At 36.4% G+C, this 25,817-nt stretch overlaps 2 protein-coding genes, 1 non-coding gene and 1 pseudogene across 3 annotated transcripts; 3 read left to right on the top strand and 1 right to left on the bottom strand.

Moving 5' to 3' along the window:
- The first annotated feature begins 9,084 nt into the window (after window positions 1-9,084).
- LOC120167897 (N-carbamoylputrescine amidase) lies at window positions 9,085-13,869 on the top strand. The gene is made up of 9 exons (XM_039176782.1): window positions 9,085-9,255; window positions 11,136-11,184; window positions 11,874-11,965; window positions 12,116-12,267; window positions 12,365-12,411; window positions 12,523-12,556; window positions 12,822-12,988; window positions 13,276-13,372; window positions 13,451-13,869. Exons 1-9 carry the CDS (start codon window positions 9,167-9,169, stop codon window positions 13,624-13,626), a joined length of 903 nt encoding a protein of 300 aa, XP_039032713.1. The 5' UTR covers window positions 9,085-9,166; the 3' UTR covers window positions 13,627-13,869.
- A 2,151-nt stretch (window positions 13,870-16,020) lies between these two features.
- Window positions 16,021-17,909, top strand: LOC120168044 (pentatricopeptide repeat-containing protein At4g33170-like). Its single transcript, XM_039176897.1, has one exon. The coding sequence runs from the start codon at window positions 16,021-16,023 to the stop codon at window positions 17,767-17,769; it is 1,749 nt and encodes a 582-aa protein (XP_039032828.1). The 3' UTR covers window positions 17,770-17,909.
- A 507-nt stretch (window positions 17,910-18,416) lies between these two features.
- LOC120167947 lies at window positions 18,417-23,673 on the top strand (annotated as a pseudogene).
- Window positions 23,674-25,123: 1,450 nt separating this feature from the next.
- TRNAY-GUA lies at window positions 25,124-25,213 on the bottom strand. Its single transcript is given in 2 exon segments — window positions 25,124-25,159; window positions 25,177-25,213. It is a non-coding gene; the product is annotated as a tRNA-Tyr (tRNA).
- Window positions 25,214-25,817: the final 604 nt, after the last annotated feature.

The following is a 25,817-nucleotide window of genomic DNA, read 5'->3' as shown; positions in this document are numbered from 1 at the left end:
GTGATGAATTGTGTAATTTATTTAATATTATTTAATGGAACTGTTGGTCAATAATAGAAAATATTGATCAAAATGTCATATTGAATTCTTTTTTAGAGTTTGAGGGCCACATTAATTAAAAAACGATAGAGGCCACATTGGTTTTTTTGAAAGTTTAGGGGGCTTTGATGTACTTAATCCAAAATTTAACTATAGTTCATCGACATCTTTAAATATCTTTTAATAGTTAGGTTTATATAATTTATTCTTAATTTCATCCTATCACGTAGCTAATTGATTGACTGGAATTATCACATGCTTTTAAGCCGTCAATAAGAAAAGCCAAAAATATGATAAAATGGAGCTTAAGGATAATTTTTTAAAAGAAATTAAGGGCCAAAATAGAAAAATGAGGTATGGTTTATGGCTCAATTTGTGGATTAAGCCTTTGAGAAATAAAGCGGGACCCAAATGCAATAACTGAAAGAGAAAAATAACATCAGTGACCGAAAATGCCTTATAATATACGATTTTAACCAACTTTTTTTGGATTTGCCAAAATGACCAACAAATTCGCAACGCAAACTCCAATTTCGCAACACAGTTTCCAATTTCGTAACACAGTTTCCAATTTCGCAACGCGAATTTGTAAATCGCAACACAGAAGTCAAATTCGCAACACAAAAGTCAAATTCGTAACTTAATTTCAAATTCGCAACTAGATTTTCGAATTCGCAACACGAATTTAATTTCGCAACAGGTTTTAGTTTCGCAACACAAATGTTTTGGGTATATAACAACGCACCAGCAACAACTCATAGCCTAAATCCCTAAATCGCAACTCATTCCATCTCCATCTATCACTCTCTCCGGTGACATTCGTTCCTATATCCAACGATATCCTTTCCCATCTCTATTTTTTTTACATAATTTTATTTCTATATAATTTTCAATGATTTCTCTCCCAAAATTATCAACTATCAACTTAATAAATGTAAGTTTTTCTTTAAGTTAGTGATGATATCTAGTTTATAGCTCGTTTGTTTAGTAAATTAATTTACAATTTGTAGAATGAAATCATCTAATGTTGTTGATCATGTTTGGATAGATTTGTGTTTTGGAGGGTCATGGGAGAATGTTCATGGTGTTTTACAATATGTGCCTTTATCCATGAATCTTCAACTAAAACTGTCATTAAAAAAGTTAACTTATGAAACTTTAATGTTTCGTGTTGCAAAGAAATTGAATTTAGAGCCTCTAAGTGGATTTAGGCTATCTTATCAGAGAAAATGTAAAGTTTATTTGTTAACCGACAATGATAATGTTGAATGACTCATTGCTTACATTAGTGTTTTGCAAGAAGATGATGTTACATTGTATGTTATTGAACCTAAAAGTAGTAAAGTTGGGTCAGTAGCGGGTAGTAATCAACTAAGTTCTTCAACCCCAGTTTATGGTGCTCACAATGTACAACGTTGTTATCAACCTCAAAATTTAATGGTTCCACCACAATTTCATCACCAAGAAAATTTTGTTTCACCACATTTTCAATACCAAACACAATATCAAACACAATCTCAAAACCCACAACCTTTTCCTAATCCAAATCCCAATCAACTTTCAGCACCAAATTCTGGTTTTCGTATTGATCAGTTAGACGATTATGAGCCACCAGAAAATATTGTGAGTACTAGTCAGTATTCGAAATTTGATCTTAGTCAATACCCGGACTTTGATCTTAGTCAATGATGATGTGATGGAAGAAGAAACAGACCCTGCATGTAATGATTTTGATATTGGTCAATACCCGAATTTTGATGATGAAACAGCCGCTGTCGAGGAAAATGTTATTGATGATAATGAGGAGGAAATTACGACTGTGAATGAACATGTTGAACATCCATTCTGTAATTCATATAACCCTGAAGAAGAAAAAGAAGAAGAAGAAGTCCCAGAATAAAAGAAAAAGAAAAAAAATGCCACGGGAGTATAACTGGAATATGCCAGAATTACTTCAGATACCGGAAGAAGAGTTGGTAAAGATAGCAGTTGATTGTTACATAAAGGTTATTCGTATCAAGAAAGATGATTGTTTTGATACAAAGGAAGACTTGAAGATAGCTTTGTATACGAAATGTGTGGAAGATGGCTATCAACTAAAAGTTAACAAATCAAGCAAAGATCGTTTCGAAACAAAGTGTATGATTGACAAAAACTGTACGTGGCGTATGATTGCAAAGAGGATAAAAGATTACGAAATGTTTCAAGTTAGGACTTTTATTGATAAACATACATGTTCAAGAACCCAAGTTTTTTCCTCACCATAGACAGGCAAACAAAAAGGTGTTGGGTAGTTTTCTGGCTGAGTTAATGTTTTTGAATGGAATGGTATATCGGGGACATGAAATTATGACTGACATGAATGCTCGGTTCAAGATTAGTATCTCTTATTCTCAAGCTTGGAGAGCCAAATGTTATGCCTTGGAATTGTTGAGGGGGTTTCCAGAAGCATCGTTTGCCCAACTGTCGGCTTATTGTCACAATTTAAAGCTGAAAAATCTTGGGTCGGTAACTCATATCAAAACAGATAGAGATGGACGCTTTGAGTTGTTGTTTATCGCCATTGGTGCTGCGGTTAGTAAATAATTATAATTTTGTTGACTCATTTTTGTTAGTTGTATGCATTTCACATTTAAATGATTATATTTCTTGTGTATATGATTTTGTAGATTCGTTCGTTTATTACTTGCATGCGCCCAGTTATTATAGTTGACGGAGCACATTTGAAAGGTCGATACCTTGGAGTAAACTTATTAGTAGTAGCCATGGATGCTAACAATGGGATACTGCCAATAGCTTACGAGGTTGGCAAATCTGAAACCTCTGATTCATGGACATGGATTATGGGGCATCTTAGGGATTGCATAGGTCCTATTAGCAATCTGACAATCATATCCGATAGGGAAAACTCAATTGACAACGCTGTTAGAAGGTGTTTCACATATGCTTTTCATGGACTTTGTGGTGTTCATTTGTACAGAAATCTAAAATCAAGTTCTGCTGGTATAAAAAAAATCACAAATGGACATACTGGAAGGCTGTAAAAGCTTATCGAGAAGTGGATTTTAATAAGCATATAAATTGTTTAAGACGTGTTTTGCCTCAATGTGCTCAAACACTAGAAGATGTTGTGTTTGAAAGATGGTCAAGAGTACATCAACTTTGAGCAAGATATGGTTTCATGATGTCTAATAGTGCAGAATCAATCAACGCTCTAAGTCGTCATTCCTGGAAATTACCCATTACTATGTTAATGGAGTTTTTTCAAGCCTCTATTCAACAGTGGTACTACAAGAAAAGAAACCATGCATGTATTATTTCTTTAAATTCGTAACTTATCATATATTTTACTAAGTATTATTTATTTAAATTTACAGGAACATTGGAACGTCGTGTTACACCATGGACTGAAAAAAAAAGATAATGAAACGTGTTGTGAAGTCAACGTCATGGAGAGTTAAACCATGTTCAAACACTTTGTTTGAAGTATTGGATAATAACTTAAATGGGCTTGTCGATCTAAATGCAAAGACGTGTAGTTGTAAGAAATGACAAACATCTGGTTATCCGTGTGGCCATGTTATAAAAGTTTCTCTTCATCTAAACCAAGATGATTCAAGCGCATACGCTATGGATTGCTACACTACAGAAGTATATCGACAGACTTATGTCGAAATTGTCTACCCATGTCAACATCCTTCTGAGTGGGATATACCAGATGACTTACAAACAGTTTTGCCACCAGTCATGGATAGCAGGCTACCTGGCCGACCAAAAAATCACGATCGTATATCGTCTAAGGGTGAAGAAAAGAGGATATCAACATGTAGTCGGTGCAAGGAAAGTGGTCATACAAGGTTGACCTGTGGATCACCAGTGCCATCACAATCATCTTTTCCTCTACCAAAAAATGGATCCTCATCAAAATCCAAAGCTCATATGGTGCCAAGCAAAAGGAAATCAAAATCGCAATCAAAATAAAAAATCCCAATCACAACCGGCTTCACCTTTTGAGACTTATTAACTTAGGTGATTTTTAAATGCAAACGTTTTATTATGTGTATTTTATGTGTGAATGCATACATTTTCAGTTAGACATTCATTAGTAACTTGAGTTTGAACATTGTTATGATCTGTTCAGTTGTTATCATGTTGGGATTTTCTCTTGTGTTTGATTGCTTGAATAGTTGTTCTCTTGCTTCTTCAAGTGTCCTTAGCTTGTATTTATAGCTTGGAATGTGTTTGATGTTGTATATAACTTGATGTTGTATGTTGCGATCAACGCGAAAGTCAAATCGCAAAGCAAAATAAGCGTTGCGATAGTCAAATTCACAACGTGAAATCGCAAACCGAAAATCGCAACGCGAATTTGAATTTTGCGTTACGAATTTGACTATCGCAGCGCTTATTTCGCGTTGCGAATTTTACTTTCACTTTGCGAATTTACCTTTCGCGTTATGAATTTGTACCTTCAACAGGTCTTTTTTGCCTTCAACATAATGTAGATTGAATTTAAAACAACAAATCAACTTTTACAAATCAATTAAACAAGCAAAAAAATAATTATTATTTACACATCAAATTAAACAAATCAACTTTTACAAATCAATTAAACAAGCAAAAAATAATTATTATTTCCTCATCAATTAAACAAATCAACTTTCAATGTAAAATTCAATTAAACAAGCAAAAAAAGTGTACACCAGACTGTTGTTTATGCACAAATACATCAATTTCACGCAGCTCACGTAAGGAATAACCTGCATAAACCAAACATTTGCTCAAACAACACTTTCTACACATCTAAAACCAACAAACAACAAATTATTGAATTCTAGGTACTTAACCAAACATTTTCAAACCAACAAAGAGTATATATGTTAACAACACTTGCTCAAACTTACCAATTGTTTATGCAAACTTTCAGCATGCGGATGCAGGTAAGCAACATCTCGCATATATCGCTCGAGCCATAAAATGCCGAAATCATAAGTCTACTGCACCTCTATCTCTATCTGTGGGAGGTAGAAGGTGTTTACTTCCTGTAGTCAAACGCTCCAAGCATATGCATACAAGAGGACCACAATCCCCTCTAGCTCCCTCCGTTTGTTGTGGCGTGGTATCATCTCTGATCATTGTAACTTTGAACTTTTTTGGCTTCTTGTTTCCAGAATTAGTCTAATAATCAATCGCGTCCAAGTATTTCGCCAAATGAGAACTCCATCCCTTACAAATAATATCTCTCAAATCAGACAATGGTATGTAATTCAACATGCTGTCATACACCATTGTCTTCAGGGGTGGGAGCTGAAGCTCGACAAGAAGCCAATGACGACGTTCCAAAACAGGGATAAACACCTGCAATCATAAATAATTGCGCACATCAAATAAAATTTATGAAAACCTTTAAAAATATTCAACAAATAAATACTAACCTTATCGACCTCCCACCACGCAGGATAAAGTTTAGCTTTTCCATTACCCAACGTATATGAAGCATCTCTCGGATCCTTCAAGTGAGCTACGTGAAAAGACGTCGGCATAATAGTCCATCGAGTATTTCTTATTTTCCTCAATTTCCTTATTATTAGAAGACGTGACACCCATGCATCAATATGCTGTTTTATAAAAAAATACATATATTAGTGAATTTATTAATAATTTTAAAAAATTAATCAAAATGCAATATAAGAATAATATAAGACTTACCATCCCTTTGAGATAGTCATTATCTTCAACCCCTAATAAAATACCCCACCAAGACCGATCAAGAAACAAATGAATAACATCGTCGAGTTGACATAGGTCAGAATAACACCCCTTGCTCCGCTCATGTAGATAAAAATCAATTGCGGTCTTTATTATCCGTAATTGTGTTCGGTAGTGTTTCCCTCTCCTTCTGAGGAACGGTATTGGCCGGTAACACATACGAAAGCCAACTCACATCCATCATATAGGGCACGGGAGGGTGTTTATCAATATGTCGACATATGACGCCATGTGAATCGGGCTCTTGAACGGCGGGCGGGACCTCTTGAACGATGACAGGGGCCTCTTGAACGGTGGGAGGGGCTTCTTCGATGATGAGAGGGGCCTCTTGAATGATAGGAGATGACTCTTGAATGATGATAGGTGCATCGAGCTTCTTCTTACAGAGTCTTGGCACTAGTGGGGTGAACGGAGACGTAATGGCATGTGCACGATGTTTGATGCGTGAACCCCATCGTGCAAGAAAAACCCGACGTAAAGCATCTACCTTATCGGACCGCTGAAAATAAATTAATACATAAATCAGTAAATAAATAAATAAATAATGCCGAAAAAAGGTTATTTGCATTTTTAGTATAGTATTAAACAATTTTACCTCATTGCGTAGAGTACGAACCTCATTCTACAACGATGAAACAATCTCGCGTAGAGCGGCAACCTCATCACGTAAAGTAGATACCTCACTATGTAGCGCACCATTGTCATCGCGTAAAAAATCCACCTCACCACGTAAAGACCGAACCTCATCACGCCATGCACCATTATCTTCACGTAAAGTATCGACCTCATGACGCAAAACACCGACCTCATCACGTAACTCCCCTAACTCATCCCGTGGAGGTAGAGAACAGGAAGATAAATGTCGTGGCCTCTTTGTCGGTCGCCTGTCATGAGGTAATGGTGGAGAAGAGGCTCGATGATGTGATGGAATAGGTGATGGTAGAGGTGGAGAAGAGGCTCGATCAGGTGATGGCTCCGGGTGTCGAGTTGTAGAATCGGCTCGATCAGGTGATGGCTCTCGAAGTGGGGGGTGCTCATCATCCGTCCCATCAAAAAACCACTTACTAGCTTGCCACCAATCAGTGGCAAGCTCAACCTCTATGGGTGTCAGCCTCTGTAATAGATAGTTGGCCTCCTAACAATATAAAAGCTCAAACAAAGTTAAACTTGTACTAGTAATAACTTGTTTATATATGGTATTATTTGTGTGTTAACTTACATCATTCATCGTTGTATATGGGAGTAACTCTTCCCAATCCAACATGCGGATCCTTTTCCAGGTAATAGCCCTAGGAATATCATTTGATCTTTTTATCGCATATGTCCGCATGCTGGGGAAAGCCTCAAATATCCAAATCTACAAACAATATAATACACAAACATTAGTAATTGTTAAATAATTAATTATAATTTTGGAAACATTATATAGAAATTCTTACCTTAAAGGCCCAAGTAAAGCCTGTCAAAGTGTATTTAGAACCATCGCCCCGCAAACTTTTTCGATTCTCAAAGGCAGACGACAACTTCTTCCAGGTAGCTTTCCATAGATATGAACCTAACGGAAACATGTTCCATGCATTTAGGTCCTCTACCAATAATATTAGGTCCTTAGAGATAGGTTGTATGCCCTCTTTGCCTAAAAAACCGGCATGCAAAAATAATAAATGGCATACTCGAACAACATCAAGGTCATCTATCCCAGTAAAACCATCTTTAACAAATAATCTCTTCAAGTCGTCGACGTGTAAACTCGGCTTCAACTTTTCCATCTCAGAAAAAACCCGAGATAACCATGATGGGCGAGAGATATGACTAGTATATCGGGTTACTTCCTCGTGTCCAAAGCGTAGACCAGTGATTAAGCAAAACTCCTCCCGCCCAAAACAAGTATACGCCGGTGCCAGAGTAAAATGAAACCATATCTCTTCATCACCACGTTGTATCCTCTCGGGTAGATCGTTAGTCATGGTTTGAAGAAACAAATGTGTCAACATAGCATCTCCACTCGTATGTTGTACTTTCAGCCATGGCCTGAAGCAAGTATCCTCAAACAATTTTCTTTGTAGAGGTGTAAGCGTCGACGCAATTTTAATGGCTAGGCTTAATTTATTCCTTAAGGTCAATGCAACTGAAAAACATTTCTACAAAAACAATAAACATACCAAGTTAGATATACCAAAAACTACAAATTATACACTATAAACAGACATGATATTAAACAGTGAAAACAAAGCCAAATATGTTTCAAACTAGCATGGTATTCACATGCTGTCATTATTTCATCATAGTTTACAAAATGCATCAAATAACATTCCAGAAGTAAGCACTTATATAATCATTTAAAATGACAACATATAGGTTTAGTGCAGGTTCAAGGACAACATAAAGAGTAGTAGTTTATTCTTGAAACTTAAATTAGCAACACTGTGAAGCTAGTATTTGTCTTTGTTTTGTCTTTTTGTTGAAGTAATGCAATTCATTCAAGTTTCAATTTGCAGAATAAGAGTAGTTTCTGAAACTTAAATTCACAACGCGAAAATGAAAATCACAATTTTTGCGTTGCGATTTTCATTTTCGTGTTGCGAATTTAAGTTTCAAAAACTATTTTTCTGCAAATTGAAACTTGAATGAATTGCATTTCTTCAACAAAAAGACAAAACAAAGACAAATACTAACTTCACAGGGTTAAAGACTAAACAGTTTAGTAGTATTAGCAGCAACCGAATGAATTTACTAAGCAATCTCAGTGAAATGATTAATCTTTATATATATATTGAAATTACCAGTAAATTTATCATCAATATAAGAAAAATCTAATAATAATACAAAAATTTCAAAATAAAAATAAGAGATTAAAAAATTAACTATCGGTGGTTGATTTTCCATTTCTGACCATGAATGGTTGTGAGGGTTGCTCTGAGAGATGGAGATAGACGAATTTCGCCGGAGATAGGGACGGATGTCGCCGTAGAGAGTGAGAGATGGAGATGAGACTGAGTTGTGATTTAGGATTTTAGGTTATGATTTACGATAATACTGTTTACATTTGTGTTGCGAAATTAATATTTTGTTCTGCTTTGCGAATTTGACTTCCGCGTTGCGAATTTGACTTCCGCATTGTGAATTTGACTATCGCGTTATCAATTTGACTTTTGTGTTACAAATTTGAATTCTGTGTTACGAATTTGACTATCGCGTTGCGAATTTGATTTCTGTGTTACGATTTACAAATATAGGGTCTTGGCGGCGGAAGGGTCAACCTTTGAACTGCTTTATTCTTCTTCTGCTTAAGTTTTACTCTGCTCAGCGGCAGTGTTTGGTGTTTCGAGAATCTAATCATAAGAAGAAAAATAAAGAAATGGAGAAGGGAAGCAGGCAAGTAGTTGTTTCAGCTTTGCAATTCGCTTGCACCGACGATGTCCCCACAAATCTCGCCACTGCCGAGAGGTTTCTTTTCTTTTTCTATTATGCCTCCTCCCCTTTGCTTCTCATTTCAGTGGATTTTATGGGACTTTCTTTAATTTTGAAATATTCTGGATTAAACTTGCTACTCTTTTAATCTCATCTGTTACTACTCTTTTAATCTCATCTGTTACAAGTTGTTTCCAGGTATACTGGTTTTGTGGGGGGGTTTTCCCCCTTATTTTTTATCTCAATTTGATTGAGTTTTAGAAATATGGTGTGTATTGGTTGCTTGATTATACACGAGAATAAGGTTATTTAAAATGTGATGAAGAGTATATTAAAATTTAAAAGAGAGGAAGTGATTTAGAGACTGGTCATTGTTATATAATGTTTTCAAGTTTAATTTGTTCCATTCAACAGTCCAAGTTTGAACTTTGTTTGGGTTTTAAGCTAAAGTTATTATATTCTTGGTGTTTTTCCATTCATAGTCACCCTTATGCTTCGTTTCCAGCTGACAGTGAACGCCTGGATTTACTTATATGTAAAAGGCTATATGCCCTTATCTACACAGCATTGGTGGAAAATACACTAAATTGAATTTCATTAACTTCTTCGCTCAAAGTTTTCATTTTGGCATCTGTTTTCTGATATGCTTGTCCCTTTTTTTGTTATAAAAGCCAAGAGTTTACATGTGACATTTCACTTTAACTCTAAATATTTCTTCAGCGCATTTGTGGTATTTAGCATTCACATTTTATATATCTCAATTTAGTCTTAAATAGTGACAACTACCATGATTCTTAATGGTACATTTTCCGTCACTGGTGTCCTGTTTTTTCTTAGGATACATGTCCCTTTTGCCTTATTGTTGTGTTTAGTCCTTTCATTTTGGAGTTTGGAATCAATCTAAGGAAACAATTGGCAGATTTTAATGCTTATCTTGCTAACCGAATTTGAAAAAAGGGTTCTAGGTCTTGCCACATTTGATGTGCATTTTGAGATCCTTGAATGCCCCAATTATTTGCATATTCTAATCCCATGAAAAATTGTCTATGCTGAGTACAAGAGCTAAGGATCGTGTCACCGATTGATTCACGGAAAACTCGATTCAATTGGTGAAGCCTTTCCCTTGTTGCAATTCCCATCTCTTGAAGAACCTTTGATTAATAATATATGGAACTTGTCAAAGGAAGCTCCTAATCTTGGACTTGTTAGGAAGACAGAGTCTTAGACCTCTGTAATTGGAATGATTTCTTTCTAAGGACTTTTAGAGGTCACTTAGATTTATTGGCATATATCCATTCAGTGCCAATTGATGATGGTACATTTAAGGTAGTTTAGATGTCAGAGGCCAATGCCTTCAAGTGTTTAATAAAGAGAAGTCGGTAGAGGATGCCATGTTGGATGGGGAGGGAAAAACTAAACACTAAGTGTTTTTTTGTATGTGTATAAATATAAAAGATGTTTACTAGCCTACTAACAGTATGGCTCCAAATGGAGCTTGGTAATGCAATATGGTTCATGTAGCTGTCCTCATGTTGTGGGGCATGCTTGTTTGGTTGTGGTTGTCATTTTGTTTTCTTACTCTACTTTCACCCTAATGTCTTATGATATTTTGTGGCATTTCCCCATGCCTTTTGGTAACCTTCTCTTTTAGCTGTTATGCTAGTTATGTAAGTAGTGTTTAAGTTAAACTCTGAATCCTAACTTATATCAAAAACTATCTCCTAATTTGTAGAAAAGATGACTCCTATCTTATCTAGGTCTCTAATTCATGTATATAAAAATCCCATGTATCCTCTTGTGTAATATCCAATTGTTCTTTGAATAAAAAAATAATTTCAGAATCAATAACCCTGTTTACCAGAACGGAAAAACTCTGTTTCTACAATTTATTTATAAAATGACTTTCCTCTACACAGGCTGGTTAGGGCTGCTCATGCTAAGGGTGCAAATATCATTCTTATTCAGGTATATGCTGTTCAATTTTATTCAGTTCCTTTTCTAATAAATGATTTCTTTTTTTTTTCTTCTGTCTTCATTTAGTTCCCTTTTTTTTTGCATCTTTCATCGCTGCTGAAGTTGTATATGATTCCTCAACTTTGACACATTGTCTACCTACCAAATGCTGAACAATATGCATAATAAATAAAATGATATCAATGGAATGCATGCGGTAATCAATAACATGAGAAGTGGCTGGAAAAAAATTTGATCCTGGGAAAAAAGGGGAAAACACCAGTAGGTACACTAAAACAGGTTGTGATGTTAAACTAAGATCAAGATAAACACTTTTTGGCATAACTTCTTTTAAAAAATAACACAATAAAGTAGATTAGAACATCTGCCCTTAGAAACTGATTCTGTCGGGGATTTTTGAAATTATGCTAAGAAACAGCTTATGTTAAGATACCGCTGTCACTTCTAGTCTTCTTAATGGGCTAAAAATAGCTCCTTAATGCTGTGAAATCCTGGCTTTCCAAAATGGAAATTTGAAGGGAAAATGAATTTTCTTACCATCTAACTTCTCTTATTTTCTCCTATACATTTACAATTCTGTAATTGATGGTATGAATATAATAGAAAATAAGCTATCCGAATGATTCATTCTTTTTCTGCTGACTAGTTCTTTCTATTCTTGTGTCTTTATGTGTCTTCAGGAACTCTTTGAGGGCTATTACTTCTGTCAAGCACAAAGGGAGGATTTCTTTAAGCGTGCTAAGCCTTATAAGGATCACCCTACCATTAAAAGGTAAAATCACTACATACTAACTTCTAAATTTAAGTTGATTGCTTGTATCAATGCCTTGTTTCTCTGACAAGAGCAGCTAAACTTGCTTTGACTTGCAGATTCTTATTATTTACTCGATTGGACTTGTTTTTGTCTACTGTATGCTTTCAGGTTGCAGGAACTCGCAAAAGAGTTGAGTGTGGTGCTACCAGTTAGTTTCTTTGAAGAGGCAAACAATGCCTATTTCAATTCTATAGCCGTCATTGATGCTGATGGGACCGATCTTGGACTCTATAGGAAATCTCATATCCCTGATGGACCAGGTCTCTAGAAAGTTAATGCTTCATAGCTTCAATAAGATATAATTCATTTTGATTTTGGTTTTGATTAGTAAAATTGAGTTTCTTCCCTCTCTTTCAGGATACCAGGAAAAGTTCTACTTTAATCCGGGAGATACAGGCTTTAAGGTAGGTACTTGGTAAAATATCAGTTCAACTGATGCTAACATTTTTTCAGAAACTTCTAGTTTTTATGTTGATTGTCTTGATTACTTAACATATGGATGCCATTGACAACAGGTTTTCCAGACTAAATTCGCAAAGATCGGAGTTGGTTAGAGCTTTTTTTCCTTTTCCTTTTAGACAATTGTACTATTTGTATCATGAAGCTTGCAAGTTTATTACAAAATGTTTCATCTGTCACTTGAATGGACCTATGTATGGTGTATCTTATATTGTTGCCATTACAATCACTGCCCTGGGGCTAGAATGTGCTGGCGACATAACTTAACTTCTGAAATGTGTGTTTATTTTATCTTTACCTGCACAACAAGGATGCGCAAGACAACATAAAGTTATTGCTTAATTTTGCATGTCAGCAATATGTTGGGATCAGTGGTTTCCGGAGGCTGCCCGTTGTATGGTTTTGCAAGGAGCTGAGATATTGTTTTACCCTACGGCTATCGGCTCCGAACCGCAGGATGAAGGACTTGATTCTCGTGAGCATTGGCAGCATGTGATGCAAGGGCATGCTGGTGCAAATTTGGTAAGTTGGAACTTGGAAGACTGGTGAGCTAAAAATGCTTTATCAATGTTGTCATCTTCTTTTGTTGTTTTTACTGTATATTGTGGTGTGAGCTTTGAAATCCAAATATCCCCTTTTTCACATGCTAATTTCTTTTTTGTTCCCTGTTATTAGATAGATTTTGTTAGCTAGACATTGTGTATCTGGTGATCGTAGCAGAGGGCTTAGTCATCCCGAGTATTCTTCTATTATGAAATTTAGATATTAACTGCTAGAATGTAAACGGTTAGGATATCTTGTTTATATAGGTACCTCTAGTAGCTTCAAACCGCATCGGAAAGGAAACCATTGAGACAGAGCATGGGAAGAGTCGGATTACATTCTACGGCCATTCCTTTATAGCAGGTATGAATTTGATGAATCTTCTCTCTTCCATGTTTTATCGGTCCAAAATAAGTCTAAATATCAATACTTGGATTCCAGGACCAACTGGGGAAATTGTTGCAGCAGCTAATGACAAGGATGAAGCTGTTCTCATTGCACCGTTTGATCTTGACAAAATCAAAGCCAAAAGAAGTTGCTGGGGGGTGTTTCGTGATCGACGTCCCGATTTATACAAGTTGCTTCTGACATTAGATGGCAGCAAACCTTCACCATGACTAAGAGCCCCCTTATGCAGGGTCTTAATTTTAAACATTTCATTGTTTCAGCTTTATTTTAAGTAGATATTTTGGACAACTCCAGTATTAGTTTTATTAAGGGTTGAGTTTAAGGCTAAGAACAAAAGTTTACTTGCAGAAAAGTAACTGTGTTTAGTCTTATAAATAAGCTGTGACAGGTGACACCCAGATCTATCTTATTATTATCTTTGAATTAATAAAGAAAAACTAGTGGTTTTTAAACCCCAATTTAATGGTGTGATGATACCATGTAGGGAACTGAAGTTCTTATTAACTTGCACTTCCCTTGTAGGACTAATAAAATACAGCAGGAAATGTTGTTTCTCATTCTTTTTAGGCTTATATAACAATTAAGTACCTAAAGTTTATCAACTTTTGGTACTTATTTGTGATATAAACCTTCTTTTGTTTACATGAATGCTTTTCATTGACTATGGCGTACCAAAATTTACACGACGAAAGCATACCAAAACATTGAATTGTATTTGGCAAAGGATAACTAAAATAAGCAACCCGCAGAATACAAACTGGAAATTTTGGTACAATGAATTTGTATTTCCTTGTCAATGAAATGATAAAATGTCTCACAAAGTGGAAAACATCAAAGAATTTGTGTTTTCTTTAAAAAAGAGTACATGCTAGTGACAACCACTGTTAAAGAAATAACTCCAATCATAGTTCAATCACAATTTCAACAATAAAAAAATTTAAACGAAATAGAATTGAACCCCAAAACAATGAAAAGAAAGTAGAGGAAACAGGTGTATGTTGTTGACGTTTAACATGTGAGATAGTAGTTTAAGATGGTGGTAGGATAATCAATTGTTCGAGGTTCATCATCTTTAATATGAACAGAAAATTGTGTTTCAAGAACAAAAGAAAAATAAAAGAATCTTTACTCCTTTTTATTCCTTAAAGGTAAAGGATGTTCATTTCTAACTTGCTTAGCCACATATCTTTCATCCCTTAAAAAACATGTTTTTACCTTTTTTGTTCCTTCATGTTCATGTTCTAGTGAATTTAGATGGTGTGAACTGTTTGTAAGAATTCTCCAGAGAAGTGTTACTCTTTCTGTTTCTTTTTTTGCTCAAAATTTTTGCAATAATTTTTCTTTTAGGAATCGGGTGGTTTACATGAACAACGACATTCCTTTTGACGTGTTGTCTCGATTGCCGACGAAGTACATGGCGCGGTTGAAGTGTGTTTATGACCACGTTATTCAAAAGGTGGAATAGAAATGTTTATGGCCACGTTATTCAAAAGGAGGAGGAGGTTAAATCTCAGCTTTCGAAGGTTCAAGCTACCATGGATCTCATTGTAAACAACCACCTTCACGCCAAAGAGCTATCTTTACGAACTGAATCAGAGGAGATCCTTGATCATAAAGAAATGTTATGGAAACAGAAGTCGGGATATGCGTGACTTCTTGAAGGTGATTTCAATACTAAGTACTTTCATAGTTGTGCTCTTACTTGCAGGAAGTCCAATTGCATTCAAGCCTTAAAAATCAGGAGTGGTGAATGGAGCTACGATGATAACATTCTTTGGTCTAAAGCTTCCAAATTCTTTAAGAACCTCAATCACGACGATATCAAAAGCAGGGACATATTCTCAATAAGAGAGGCCTTCCCTTGTTTATCTTCCGAGGACACCCAGATGCATAACGCTATGCTCACTAATAAGGAGGTCCAACGTGCTCTCTTCGATACGAGTCCTTTCAAGTCTCTTGGAGTTAATGGTATCAATGCCTTTTTCTTTCAAAGTCAATTGAAAACTGTTGGCAACTTTGTTCATTGGGTTAAAAGTATCTTTAATGGCAACCCTATTGAACCTGATATCAACAAGACATATTGTCCTTATCCCAAAGACGAATAACCCTGAGACCTTTACGAAGTGTTATTTTATCAGTCTATGTATTGTTCTCTACAAGTTAATGACAACCCTATTGAATCCGATATCAAGAATGGACAATTAGACATAATAATTAAGATTCTCGATACCCAAAATTCAAATATAAAAAACAACCATCGCTCTAAATATTCTACTTCAATGGATCATTTTTTTCTTAAAAAGTTCAACTAAAATATTAAACGGCTTAAATTTGAAAGAATGGAAGTGACAAATTTCCACTGTTTTTTCGAGTTTTTTCAACTTGAGTTTGAATTCTAATTTTTTATTTTGGATTCGAATTAAATTTAATAATTTTAATTTTATTAGTTTCTGAATTAAATAAAACTCAACTTGAAAATTTAAAATATAAATCTAGCAAAAAACAAGACTTGAACTCGTCTCATCTAAACTCCTAATTTAGGCTCAAAGAAATGTTTTGTTCAAGTTCGATAAACAAAATCTAAAACCAATGGTAGCAGACAGATGTACCGCCTAGTTGTTTTCAAACCCCCGAGGCCACTCTTTTATTCCACCATTGCTAATTTTCATACTCGTTTCTCAACCTTAGAAGAAAACTTTTGCTCCAAATTATTAACTTCATGCGCCCAAACGTCAAATTTACTTCATGGGACGCTAATCCATGCCAGGTTCATTAAAGGGTCATTTCCAAATTCCCTTTATCTCCAAAACCACATCTTAAACATGTACTTGAAGTGTGGTGACCTCATTAGCGGTCGCAAGCTGTTCGATGAAATGCCTCAACGAAACGTCGTTTCATGGTCTGCCATGCTTTCTGGCTTTACACAACATGGGTTTTTCAACCAAGCTCTATCCTTGTTTGTTTACATGCTAAGGGATGGAACCTCTAAGCCTAATGAGTTTTCGTTTGTTAGTGTCCTTCAAGCTTGTTCTTTGCACGAAAGTTTAGATTTAGCTTACCAAGTTTACGCTATGGTTTTACGTTTGGGGTTCGATTTAAACGTGTATTTAGTCAATGCTTTTTTGACAGCTTTGATGAGACATGGGAAAAAAGAGGAAGCTTTGGAGGTGTTTGAGAAGTGTTTGAACAAAGATATTGTGACTTGGAATGTTATGTTAAGTAGCTACTTGGAAGGTTCTTGTTTGGATTTGCCTAAATTTTGGGTTCAAATGAATCATGAAGGGTTGAAACCTGATTGCTTTACTTTTGCAAGTGTCTTAACTGGGTTGGCTTCTCTTGATCATTTAAACATGGGTTTACAAGTACATGGTCAAATTGTCAAGTCTGGCCATGGTAGTGAAATTTGTGTCCAGAACTCCTTGGTTGATATGTATATAACGAATCAAAGGCTTCTCGATGGGTTGAAAGCTTTCGGTGAAACAAGTGAAAAAGACGTTTGTTCTTGGACACAAATTGCAGCTGGATGGTTAGAGTATGGGGAACCTGCAAAGGCCTTGGAAGCTATTGCAGAAATGAGGATGATGGGTGTAATACCGAATAAGTTTACTCTTTCTACCGCTTTCAACGCTTGTGCTAATTTGGCTTTTTTGGAAGAAGGCAAGAAAGCTCATGGGTTGAGGATAAAACTTGGGGTTGAGATTGATGTTTGTGTGGATAATGCATTGATTGACATGTATGCAAAATGTGGTTCCATGGACGGTGCTTGGGGTGTTTTCAAGGGAATGGACGATCGATCCATTGTTTCATGGACGACAATGATAATGGGGTGTGCACAAAATGGTCAAGCTAGAGAAGCTCTCAGCATTTTTGATGAGATGATTGTGAAAGGTATAAAACCAAATTACATTACCTTCGTTTGTGTGCTTTACGCATGTAGCCAAGGAATGTTTACCAATGAAGCATGGAAATATTTCTCTTCCATGACCAATGACCATGGGATATCTCCCGGTGAAGATCATTATGTATATATGGTACATCTCCTTGGCCGTTCCGGGCATATAAAAGAAGCTGAAGAGTTAATCTTGTCAATGTCGTTTCAGCCTGGTGCATCAGTTTGGCAAACTTTGCTTAATGCTTGTCAAGTTCATGGGGATATTGAAACCGGGAAGCGAGCGGCGGAACAAGCAATGAACCTAAACAGAAAGGACCCTGCAAGTTATGTGTTGTTGTCAAACATGTTTGCTGGTTTTAACAACTGGGATGATGTGGGGAAGTTGAGAGAATTAATGGAAACTAGGGATGTAAAGAAGGTACCTGGAACCAGTTGGATCAAACTAGAAAAAACTGCTTAGTACCTCCACTACCCAAGTTTTCAATTATGGAATCTAAAACCAGATAGTAATAGCTGGTCGAGAAGCCTATTAAACTGCAACCGATAGAGGATAACACTCGAGATTGATTCAATTTCAAAACCAAATTTTTTTCTAAGATTGACCATGGATTTCTCGGTTGATATGAACAAGAATTTGTATTATGTATTTTTGTTGGAGGGGTGAAGCAATCTTTTCTTTTGTAGCATATCACATTATTATCCGATAAAATTTTGGAGTAATGATAAATATGGAAAGAAAGCCATGCCAGATTGCCTGACGGAGTCGTGGTTTCCGATCGACTCCGATGCGGCAAAAGGCCAAACAAACTAGATTTAGATTTGTCAATGTGCCACCCGGTCGACCTAAACTTGAATATGAATTTTTTATTAGAAACATTACTTTAAATTTAATTGTAAAAAGTAAAGATACCAATGTAAAATATATGTAAACAATGAAACAAAATGAAGAACCAGATTAACATAAACTTGATAATATTTTTTAAGGAATAATTATAATCTGACTCGATCTATTATGAATAAAGAAAGAAGCCCATATGCAGCCCAACTTGTCTGTTCCGACAAAATCTTGCCCAGCAGCTCCGCCGGCTTTCCCTTGTCGAAGATTTGAAACCTACTACTCAAAAACCTCTGTACGAACCCCTGCTTTTTGCTCTGCATTTTTCTTCGCCTTCATTTCTTTGTTCGGTGCTTCAAGGTACATTTTTCTCTTTTCCCTTTTATCTGTTTTGTGTTGTTTATTTGATTCACGCATTTTTCTTTAATCGTTTGCTATTTTGTTTTTCTCTTTGATTGCTTTCAGATGTTGGAAATAGCTTTATCTTTAGTTGTTTCTTGCTTCTTCTTCTTCTTCTTTTTAAAAAAAAGAGGAGCTTCATAGTTAAACCCAGGCATGGAATAAAATAATTAAGAGGTTGTGAGATCTCTAGCTAGAGATTTTTTCTGGGTTTCGACTTATGTGAACGTTTTGTGTAGATTGGCTGTATATAATGTTGTTTTTCATAAGGGTTTTGATGTTCTAGCATGGCAATAGTTTAGGTTTAATATGGGTTTTGTTTAACATTTCGTTTATATCTTTTGGAATTCAATTTTGTTTTTAATGTGGGCAGATTTAGGAATTTAAGCAATGGATGATAACTTGTATGATGAATTTGGGAACTATATTGGACCTGAGATTGATTCCGACCAGGAGAGTGAAGGCGAGGAAGAGGAAGAGGAAGATGAAGATCTCCTTGAAAGGCATGCCCAAGAGGAAAGAGAGGAATCTGATGGTGAGGCTCAACCTGGTGCGTCTAATGGATGGATTACAGCTGCTAACGTCGTTGATATGGACAATCAGATTGTACTTGCTGAGGACAAGAAGTATTACCCCACTGCGGAAGAGGTTTACGGTGAGGATGTTGAGACCTTGGTAATGGATGAAGATGAGCAACCTCTTGAACAACCTATTATTAAGCCTGTTAGGAATATCAAGTTTGAGGTTGGAGTTAAGGACTCTTCAACTTATGTATCGACTCAGTTTCTTATCGGTTTGATGTCAAACCCGGGTTTGGTTCGGAATGTTGCTCTTGTTGGACATTTGCAGCATGGAAAGACTGTTCATGGACATGTTGGTTGAGCAAACCCACCATATGAAAACATTTGATGAAAATAGTGAGAAGCACATGAGATACACTGATACGAGAATTGATGAGCAAGAGAGAAGGATATCTGTCAAGTCGATTCCAATGTCACTTGTTCTTGAGGATAGTAACACGAAATCCTATCTTTGTAACATCATGGACACTCCTGGTCATGTGAATTTTTCAGATGAAATGACCGCTGCTATTAGGCTTGCAGATGGTGCTGTGTTGATTGTTGATGCTGCTGAAGGAGTGATGGTAAGTACATCTTTATATGGATATTATAGTATTCTAAATGCAGTAATGATCCATTGTTTTGTTCTTGTTCTTATGATTATGCTTGAGACCCGCCTAATATATACCTAGAAATAGGAATTGTTTTTATGAATTTTTGGAGGTAAACATACATGTAAAATGAACCCTAAAGAAATTGAGTACTCTGAGATTTATTGCAATTACATTATGTTATGCTTAATCATATATTTTCAAATCCACTACCTTACCAATTGTTGAACTTGGGTTACAGCATGTTGTAGCTGCTTTCTGTAGAATTTATGAATAATGAACTATGAAAATGAACAATATTTGGTGTTCTAAGCAATACCTTTGCTTTCCTATTTTGAACAGGTAAACACTGAGAGGGCTATACGCCATGCAATACAGGAGCGCCTACCTATTGTAGTTGTTATAAACAAGGTAAACACTTTTCACCTTATGATTTATCACTGTAAGTTTTTTTTTGGTTGTTGATGAAAATGATGTTCCACATCTTGCTCCTGCTCAAATTCTTTTACCTGTTTTTTTAGGTTGACCGGTTGATAACAGAACTTAAGTTGCCCCCAAAGATGCTTACCATAAATTAAGGCATACCCTGGAAGTAATTAATAATCACATATCTGCCGCATCTACAACTGCTGGTAATGTTCCAGTTATTGATCCTGCTGCTGGAAATGTTTGTTTTGCTAGTGGAAATGCAGGATGGTCCTTCACTTTGCAATCATTTGCAAAATTATATGTCAAACTCCACGGAATTCCTTTTGATGCTGAGAAGTTTGCATCTCGACTTTGGGGTGATATTTATTATCATCCTGATACGAGGACTTTTAAAAAGAAACCTCCTGCTGGTGGAGGAGAACGATCATTTGTTGAATTTGTGCTTCAACCCCTTTATAAGATATATAGCAGGTGATTGGTGAACATAGGAAGAGTGTAGAGTCAACTCTTGCAGTGTTAGGTGTCACTCTTAGCAATGCTGCTTACAAGTTAAACGTTAGGCCTTTGCTAAGACTGGCTTGCAGCACAGTTTTTGGTTCTGCTTCAGGCTTCACTGATATGCTGGTTCAGCACATACCATCTCCCAAGGATGTTGCGGCTAAGAAGGTTGATCACATATACACTGGACCTAAACATTCAATGATTTATAAGGCAATGGTAGATTGTGATCCTTCTGGTCCCCTTATGGTTAATGTGACCAAACTATACCCCAAGTCCGATTGTAGTTTTTGATGCTTTTGGTAGAGTTTACGGTGGTAGAATTCAAACAGGACAACTTTGAGAGTACTGGGAGAAGGTTATTCACCAGACGATGAGGAGGACATGACAGTGAAAGAAGTAACCAAATTGTGGATCTACCAAGCTCGATATAGAGTACCGTAAGCAGTGCTCCTCCTGGTTCTTGGGTTCTCATTGAAGGTGTTGATGCTTCAATTATGAAAACTGCCACCCTTTGTAACATGGATCTTGATGAAGATGTATGCATATTCCGGCCCTTACAATTTAATACACTTTCTGTTGTAAAAACAGCAACTGAGCCGTTGAATCCCAGTGAGTTGCCCAAAATGGTGGAGGGACTTCGGAAGATCAGCAAAAGCTATCCTCTAGCTATTACTAAAGTTGAGGAATCTGGTGAGCACACTATATTAGGTACTGGAGAGTTGTACTTGGACTCAATCATGAAGGACCTTAGGGAGCTGTATTCTGAGGTAGAAGTTAAGGTATCTACTTTCTCACAATCCTTTTACTATTTTCATTATTTCTTTCTGAAATTTGTTTCTCTATGATGAGCTGTTAACATGTGCGCTATCACTTCTTATGCATCTCATAATAGGTGGCAGATCCTGTTGTTTCTTTCTGTGAAACAGTGGTGGAGTCCTCCTCCATGAAATGCTTTGCTGAAACACCGAATAAGAAGAATAAGATAACCATGGTAAGCCTGCCATATCTAGATGCTTTTATGAATAACTACTGGTAGTGCTTGCTTTCAGTCTGTATGATCATTACCCTTCCATGATTTTTAGATTGCAGAGCCATTGGAGAGAGGGCTTGCAGAGGACATTGAGAACGGTGTTGTAAGTGTTTGATTGGAGTCGGAAGCAACTCGGTGACTTCTTCAAGACAAAATATGACTGGGATTTGCTTGCTGCACGTTCCATCTGGGCATTTGGCCCTGATAAGCAGGTAAAAGAAGTGCAACTCTATTGTTTTCTAACTTATCCTTGACTTGGTGATTTTTTCTTGTTCCAGCTTGTTTAGAGAGAAGAAAAATTGGAATTCAAGTTATAATAATCGGTATCTCTGGCTGTTATGAATCTTGTTTTGTAGGGACCTAATATTTTATTAGATGATACGCTCCCTACTGAGGTTGACAAGGCATTGTTGGGTTCTGTCAGGGACTCTATTGTCCAAGGGTAAGAATAAATCTTCTTTTTCAATTTTTCATCTAGTTAGTCACTTAAATCTACTGCCTGTGACTAAAAATTCCATGCTTCGCCGGGCAGGTTTCAGTGGGTGCTAGAGAAGGATCTCTCTGTGATGAACCAATAAGAAACGTAAAGTTCAAAATAGTGGATTCAAGGATTGCATCGGAATCATTGCATCGAGGATCTGGACAGATCATCCCCACAGCTCGACGTGTAGCCTATTCAGTTTTCCTCATGGCTACCCCACGGCTTATGGAACCTGTAAATTATGTGGAGGTATGTTACTCCAATTATATTCCCCCCATCTAACATTTTTCCACCTATGGGCTTATCTGTGCATTAAATATGCAAGAAAAAACAAACGAGATAATATTGCAAATCAAGGTAGACTGGATGCAGTGGCTTGTTCTCCTAATGAAAAAAGGAATAATAAACCTGATGTAATAGCCTCGGTGTATGAATGCTGAAATATTCTCAATCTTTATGGTTTCTATTTCTCTTGACCCCATGGCATCCGCTTCATGCTAGAATGAGGGCGAGCTATGTGGAGGTTTCAGTCCTACCTTGAAGCAAGCCTCCCTTGCCCTATAAAAGGGAAAGTTGAACATAATTTTCCTCATTTAGGCATCCTTTTCAATATGCAACTTTCTCTAATGAATCTACTACTCACAATGTATGGCTAAATTTGTATTTTTGTTTCAGATACAAACACCAATCGACTGTGTCTCTGCCATCTACACAGTATTGTCTCGTAGACGTGGGCATGTTACAGCTGACGTGCCTCAGCCAGGAACCCCTGCCTATATTGTGAAGGTAAGGAAGTTAAGGTTGAATTCCTTTTAGAAATATTTGTCTAACTGGTGGATTTATTTATTAATGTTGGTTATACTGTAGTGGAAATATGAATTGCAGAATTTGCTTTGCCTAATTTCATTGACGAGAAGCTAATGTTTACGTAATTGCCTAATAGCTACTAATCACCCCGATATATATATATGCTTACAATTTTCATCTGGTTCTTTTTCCCATTTAGGCATTTTTACCTGTGATAGAATCATTTGGATTCGAGATAGATCTAAGGTACCACACACAAGGGCAAGCCTTTTGTCTCTCAGTATTCGACCACTGGGCCATAGTTCCCGGAGATCCCTTAGACAAGAGCATAGTTTTACGGCCCCTCGAACCTGCACCAATACAGCACCTTGCTCGGGAGTTCATGGTGAAGACAAGGCGTAGAAAGGTATCGCTACTTCTATCCACACACACACACATGCACACAAACACTCGCATTTCATTTCTAAAACTCGACGAAAGAGTCTTAAAAAGGAAAAAAGGCAATCACAAATGATCGAGTGAATTTTGTGTTGAACTTTCCAGGGAATGAGTGAAGATGTGAGCATCAACAAGTTCTTTGATGAGGCTATGGTGGTGGAGCTGGCTCAGCAGGCGGCTGATCTTCATCAACAGATGATCTAATAGAAGCAATGTATTGTAACATGAATCATAATGCATTATTGATTGCGATACTTTGTAGGAGAGTTTAACGTTAACCTGGCAATGACATCCTTGTATCTTATGCAGCACCTTATTTTTTTTTTGGAGAAATTATACAGCACCTTTCAGTGGACTCAAGATAACATTTTTTTTTCTCTGTGTATCTGAGGTACGGTACGGTACGAAACACAAGTCGGAAAATAACCTTATTCCATTTGTTTATCATTGAGGAAGGAACCTCCGGATTGATCGAAGGAACCCGAAACCATCTTCCCAGCACAGGTGAGCAAGCTCCAGCCTTGCAAGGAATAAGGCAGGTCTAGTCCAGCCTCCTCGGCTGCTTCCAAAATGTATTTATCATCGGCGACTTCTATCTGACTCACCTCGCCATTTGATCCCACGAGCTTAACCTTGTACAAGGTCATGGATGTTCGGTAATTGGAGGAACATTTCAAGCCAAAACATTTTTAGATGCGCTTAACGAATCCAATAGATCCCCAGGCCTTGAGAAGAGCAGTTGTGAATCGGTTGGGGATCGCATTGCAGCTTTAACAATGCAAGGGAAAGTGAGGCTCATAGTTGCCATCTTTACTCCTAAATGATCAAAATAATTGTCAATTTTAAATGAATAGCAACTAAACAGAACAACAATAAAGGGAAGACGGAAGGGACAAGTGATTTAAGATCATTGCGTATTCTAGACAACGCATTTACTATATGTAACTGTTCAAACTCTAGACTTTTGGGGGAAAACAATATTTCTTTTTACTACTGAGACCACTTAATGAGTTTTAATAGCCGAGCTTAGAATCAAGAGAACGAAAAACATTGAAATAACCAACCATATTCTGGGAAAATGACCAAGCACATAAAATCATCACAAATCAACTATTTTTTTATATCACATTTGCAGAAGATGGGGTCAAGTTGATCGCCCACTTTATCGTCTAGGGTGAGTACAGATCCTTGGTTTCATCAGAACAAACAGATCAACCCAAGAACAAAAGCTATTCTTTTGAACTTCCTTTGGGTTTCAAGGTTTGAAGTTTTCCACATAAAGAACTGAAGATTTCAATTTAGCATGTAAAAGGAAAATCAAAATAGCATGGAAAAATGCATGAAACAGATGATCAACACAAAATGTAAAAGACCAAAGACGAATTACCTTTAGATTTTAGGATGGAGAAAACGGAGTTGTGCTGTAAGTTTATGAATTGGAACAACTAACAAGCTACTGGTAAATAGGTACTAGCCAGTAGGGTCAACACTGCATCTACCTTTACGCGTGTTTTAAATAGAAAGAATTAATAAGGGGTAAACCATACAATTGTGTCATCTAACAATAAAAAAATGGAATATAACTTTAGTGATTATGTTGCAAGTTTTTTGAATTTGAGTGATCAAAATAAAAACTTTCGATAATTGGATGACCAAATGTGTTATGCATCCTAAAGAGAGTGCACGGGGACGAACAATACAATTTTCATTCTAAAAATACATATCCGACCTGCCGGATTCGAACCAGCGACCTAAGGATTGCTTTGACCAAAACCACTACAGTCCTCCGCTCTACCAACTGAGCTAAGGTCGGGCTGGTGGAAAACCTACTTATTTATTATAATTATCATTTGTTTACGTTTTTTTTTCTATCAATTTTACAAACTTTTATTTTTATATTTTTGGAAGTAAAACTATAATATATTCATTTCTCGAAAGCATCATCAACAACTCCGTGTTAAATAAAGACTGAATAAATACATAAGTAAAATATAACAATGATCGATTAGTTGTAGCATGGTAAGCAAGAGTGTAAACAATTGAGGCAACGACATACATAAATGAATCACTCCAACGGTCCCGGACACTAAATATAGAGGAGAAAAACTTAAAGAAGATTCAAAAAGGAAAAATGAAAAAGCGATATTCCTTTAACAATAATCTCATCCGACATAGTCATTCAGTATCCAACGGATCGTCATAGACAATTGAATAAAGAAATCAAACATCGAGAAGCAACCAACCATGAAAACATGAAAAATAACAGATCTAGAAGAAGACCAATAAAAGAAACATGTATCAAAAATTTAAAAATAATGATAGTTATGATACCCTTTATGAGAAAAAATGTCAAGATAAAATATAGTATTAAAATAAGGATAGGAAAATGACCGTGTAAGAGCCTGAGGAGGAGAAAT

The sequence above is a fragment of the Hibiscus syriacus genome, unplaced genomic scaffold, assembly GCF_006381635.1.
Source record: "Hibiscus syriacus cultivar Baekdansim isolate YM2019G1 unplaced genomic scaffold, ASM638163v2 tig00111708_pilon, whole genome shotgun sequence".
NCBI classification, from domain to species: domain Eukaryota; kingdom Viridiplantae; phylum Streptophyta; class Magnoliopsida; order Malvales; family Malvaceae; genus Hibiscus; species Hibiscus syriacus.
Note: the sequence above shows the minus strand (reverse complement) of the source record. Positions and strands in the feature narration are given on the sequence as shown.